The following is a 4,933-nucleotide window of genomic DNA, read 5'->3' as shown; positions in this document are numbered from 1 at the left end:
TACAGACTAATCTTTTTCCTTCACAGGAGATTAACGAAGGGAATGCTCCCTTTTTATCTATTTTTTTTCACAGCTATTATCAGAAGCACTGTAGGCATACTAGAAAAAATTAACATCAGGAGCTGCACTTTCATTAATTACAAGCACCATGATTGCAGCTGAAGAGTTGTAGCATATGTTCTTGTTCAACATGAATTATGTATTCTACCCAGGTTATTTACCCGTTATAATAAAGTGGGGCTGTTCTGGTGCTCATAAATTGTGATGTGTCAGCACTTACACCCACTTACAGAGATAGCAAACATACTTTATAGAAGTTTGTATGAATTAAGTTTACTGAGGTCAGACTAATATTTTGTTGAAAGTTTTCAATTTCCTGTCTCTAATCCAAGGGGCTTTTATGTACACTAAATGTAAAATGAGTTCATATTTTAAAAGCTGACAAAAAGCAGCTTACCCCATTTTCTGTATATATTAGTCCTAATTTTTCTCATGCCTGAATGCGTCACCACGATGACAGCAGTGAAAAGGCTTGTGTGATCTCCCGATCTCCAATTCAAACTATGCAGAATAAAAGAAAAAGGATCTGTGCAGGCATATATTTCCCTGCTTTTTTAATCACTTGCTCCTTATCTTGCCCCACTGAAGTGGTGCAGCACCTCTAAAGGAGGCTCATGCTCACCTCTTGTGAGAGATGGACTCTCATACAGCAGATAGAGAGCTTTAAGCACCTGCAAGCTCACCGCTGCAAGGACAAGGTATACTACTGTGTCATGAGGGGTTTTTTAAGTGGTATCACTCTCTACTGAAGAGATAAATTATAAAATTTTAAAAAGGAAATCTACCTCAGCTGATCAGACGCATCTGATTCTTTAGGATGTATTAACTGCAGCTGGAAGAGATCGGGGCTTTGTCTTTCAATGCCCCTGCAGTTCTCAAACAGCTGAAGGAATTTTGTCAAACAACTCTCGCTACAGAAAGAAAAGTGCATGTCTTGAAAAATAAATCATGGAAATGCTTGTAACCCAGAGGTGATGAACAGAAATAAGGAGAGGAAAAAAAAAATGTACTTCCCAGCTGAAATCCTGGAAGAGACAACAATTGCAAAATAGTTACTTTAAGGTGTGGCTGTGTCAAGTTTAGAGAGAGCACCCCAGAAAATGGATGAGGTTGAAGCAGGATGACATTACCAAAGGCTACTCGAGTGATGATGCTGTGGGATACTACTGCTGCTAAACCCCGCTGCTTGCCCTGGTGGTGGATTAACAGCGGTTACTGGAAGTCACAAATCTCAGAAGAGAGAATAAAAAGCTCTAATATATGCATTTTTGTCAGATATTTCTCATCCATACACATACACAAATACAAAACACTAAATAAATAAAACAAACCTAATAAACAAACACTGTTTTCATATTTCATAGACACGTGATGTAAAGGCTGGCAAGCTGAGCTTCTCACATGGTGTCAGGATTTTGTGTTACTATGTCTGAACATGTATGTTTTGTGCTGATCTAGGGGGAGACTATTTCCTCTGTCTGTTATATATGTTTTCTTACCCATTTCAAGTTATAGGCAGAATTGTTAGTGCTGCTACCTATAGTATCCCCTCATGTTTTCCGTAATTTAGAACTCTGACAGATACTAACTGTTTGCACTTGAAATTTCCCAAACCTGAAGCAGAATCATCTGAAAAATTTCTAGGCAACATGACTTAGCTGTTTCTGAGAATATAGTCTGAAAAATATGTTGTTTTGATTGTATTAAGCCAAAATTCTAATAACTGTTTTACAGAGAAGCTCTAAGATTGCAAGTTTTGAAACAGGGCTTGAAAATTTGTCTGAGATGGCATCAGTGACACACCTTTTGCCAGTCTTTTAAATTGGAGCAAGTTACCATATTTACTAGGACCTTACTCTACAGCTCTGACTCAGGTTTGTAGCACCAGGTGCAAGACCTAAGAACAGTATCTGAGCAGCACTGAGAAAGAAGTCTGAGAGCACTGAGCTGGTGAGGGAGACTGGAGCAAGGAGCCAAAGTGGGAAAGAGGAGGTGCATGGGGATGGGCAAAAGGTATTAGCTTCAGCTGCAGAACAGGCAGAGGGGCTTGTGCTTAGATCCTATGATGTCCTTGCAGTACCTGGCCTTGATTCTACATTTTCAGCCTCGTTGCTCTTCTGTGAGCTTTTCCTTCCATCCTCATGGCTGGAGAATACTGCTGCTGCTCACAGGTCTTACAGTGCAAGGAGCAGGGGTTTTCCCCACAGACCTAAACCTCGGAACACTGCTCAGCCCATTTGGTAACACTTTTGCTCTTCATTATGCGTTCTTGATTTAGAAACTGATGCATTCAAAACCCATTCCACATTAAAGGAACACGAGCATTATGAAACCTAGCTCTTGTGAGCAAGAAAAGCAACAGAATATTGTCCACATAAATGTAATTTATTTTCTGCGTGCCGAAACAGTGTGGAGGCACAGGGCTATGCATTTGAATCAAAGGAGGAAACATCTGACTGAGACATCACTAGGTGCAAAAATAATTTTAACTGCATTATGAATTCTCTATTCCCAAACTTCTCTCTTCTTGAACTTGCTGTATTACTAACATAGTTATTAATTATGATTTCTATATAATCTCACATGGATTTCCCAGTTGCTAGACCACATACATATCAGTGCACTACGGCAATTTGGACTGTGTAAGAGTGAGAACAAGGCCCAGGTAAATGTAGCATTACCTATTATTAAAATAATGAAACATGAAAATATGAAAACCCTTAACATTTCCAACTCCTTTACAGAATGACATGGGAGGAAAAGTCAAAAGGCAAAACAAACCCACCTGATTTTCAGCGTTCCAGTGATGAGGAAGATCAGCTGAAGAAGGTCACAACTGCACCTGAGAACGATGATTCCAAGCACATTTCAATTGTTTGCTCTGCATGCCAACAAACAATACGTCCGTACCATCTTTTTTATCATAAAAAAGCCCACAAAGCCCGAACTTTGCTGGGCATTGATAGCCCACAAAGACAGACTGACAACAAAACACTTCTAGCTCAGAGACAGAAACTAATTTCAAAACTGACCAAGACATCTAAATATTCTGAGATATGTAGACAGAAGATTGATTGTTCATTTGAACTCCTTATGGATAATCACACTCCTACATCAGATTGTATTCTTGCCAATGTTAACGATCCTAGAACCTTTAAGAAAGCAAACAATTCTCTAATAAAAGCATTATCAGTTTGCCAAGATAAAAATTCCACGTGGCAGAGAGACATGGAAGACCGATTTATTGTGGTCGATAACTATGGAAATAGGTCAGATACATGTTTTCTGGGGTTAGTTGATGGGTCTCATGGTGTGACAGCTGCAGAAACAGTTGCATCAGAGCTGCCACTTTTATTTCTTGACCAGCTTGCCCAAACTGATTCCTCCTACAAAAAGAGTAAGGAGGAACAGCAAATTCTGGATTCTTTTGCCACAGTCATCAAGGCAGATTACAGGGAAAAAGAGAAGATTTTCTCAGACAAACCAGGCAATGACGAGACCAACAAGACCAATACTTACGAATGGATTCACAAAGCATATGCCAAGTCCTTCTGGAGAATGGATAGGCTTCTACGACTGGGAAGGAATGAGGTTTCCAAAGTTCGCTGGAGTGGCTGTTCAGCTGTGACCTGTTTGGTGGAGAGAACCCCCAGCAAAGAGACAGACAGAACTGAGCAAGAGAGAAAACATTTTGGAAACGACACAGACAGCCCACTAGCCAGGACAGCCAAAGGTGTTGCTGGATTACTGCATGTTGCCAATATAGGTATGTACGTTCCACACTAGGATTTTTTTTTCTCTGCCCAATAGAAAGATTAAAAAAAAAAAGCTAATCTAGAGATTTCTGGCAGTAGATATTTGGAGACAAAAGCTGCAATTAACTCCACAGCGTGAAGGAGGCATGATAAATTCCCTTGCAGCTGATACTGGTGTGAAGCAGTAAGTACTAAGCTTATCTAATGAGCTCCTTCAGTATATTTGAGTTAAAGCAATAGTCAATTTACTAATACAAAAAACACGGTTAAAAAACATTCCATAATACACAGGTGACCTTGCTAAGAGTAGTAAGGACTTTTTTTTTTTTTAAAAAGAGGATGGTTAAGGTGTCGTTTCAGAGCAATCGTAAAACTTCTGATTTTACATCTTATAAATGCCTTGTGTCAATGAAACTTACTTAAGATACTCTTTTTATTAATTTTTTTTCATTGGCAAGTGACACCACATTTTGCTACTCGCAAAATGAAAATATGATCTGTGGGGATCATCCGAACTATTAATTTATGAAATAGGAATTGGTTGTTATTTACTGTTGTTATGGAAGACCTATTCAGACCTGTTTCCTTACGAAGAAAAACCCTTGTTTGCCTTTCTGTAGCGTAGAAAATCAGTTACTAGCCACAACCAGAAACACTGGTACATTTCTATCCTCCTCCACCCACCAGCCCCACTGCAGGCAACACTACACAAAGCTCCTGCCGTTCTTGGCAGCTCTGCTCCTTGTATCTTCCTGCTTGGTGATTGCCATTACCAGTTAAGTTCTCTCGTGTAAATGAGGCAGCTGTAAGATTACAAGCAAGACGCCTGCTTTCCCATAAAGGAGTACACAGGCAGGATTGCATCAAAAAAGCTCCTACGTGAAGAGCTGCAAACCTATTTATGCCTACTGTTATATTCTCTAGTGTCTTCCAGTCTCTGCTTGAGGCATGTGCTCTGCCCTGTAATATGCTTCTACCCCTAGCATTTGTGAGGAGTGTGCCAACAGTGCACCAACATCTTTCCTCCTCAGGTGAGTGTATTCACAAGCCTTGTAAGACTTCTTCATATCTCTTCACATGAAATTTGTCTGAAACTACCCAAGAAGGTCAAAGACCAG

At 39.8% G+C, this 4,933-nt stretch overlaps 1 protein-coding gene across 1 annotated transcript in view; it reads left to right on the top strand.

Moving 5' to 3' along the window:
* Positions 1-2,805: 2,805 nt before the first annotated feature.
* The window catches only part of PP2D1 (protein phosphatase 2C-like domain containing 1), a 6,276-nt gene continuing 4,148 nt past the window's right edge, over positions 2,806-4,933 (top strand). The window contains exon 1 of the mRNA XM_010136409.1: positions 2,806-3,826. Coding sequence (XP_010134711.1) covers positions 2,806-3,826 — 1,021 coding nt within the window. The remainder of the gene's footprint in view (positions 3,827-4,933) is intronic.

This window comes from Buceros rhinoceros, unplaced genomic scaffold (assembly GCF_000710305.1).
Source record: "Buceros rhinoceros silvestris isolate BGI_N320 unplaced genomic scaffold, ASM71030v1 scaffold17085, whole genome shotgun sequence".
Taxonomy (NCBI): Eukaryota; Metazoa; Chordata; class Aves; order Bucerotiformes; family Bucerotidae; genus Buceros; species Buceros rhinoceros.
The sequence above is the reverse complement of the archived record's forward strand: the minus strand, read 5'-3'. Positions and strand labels throughout refer to the sequence as shown.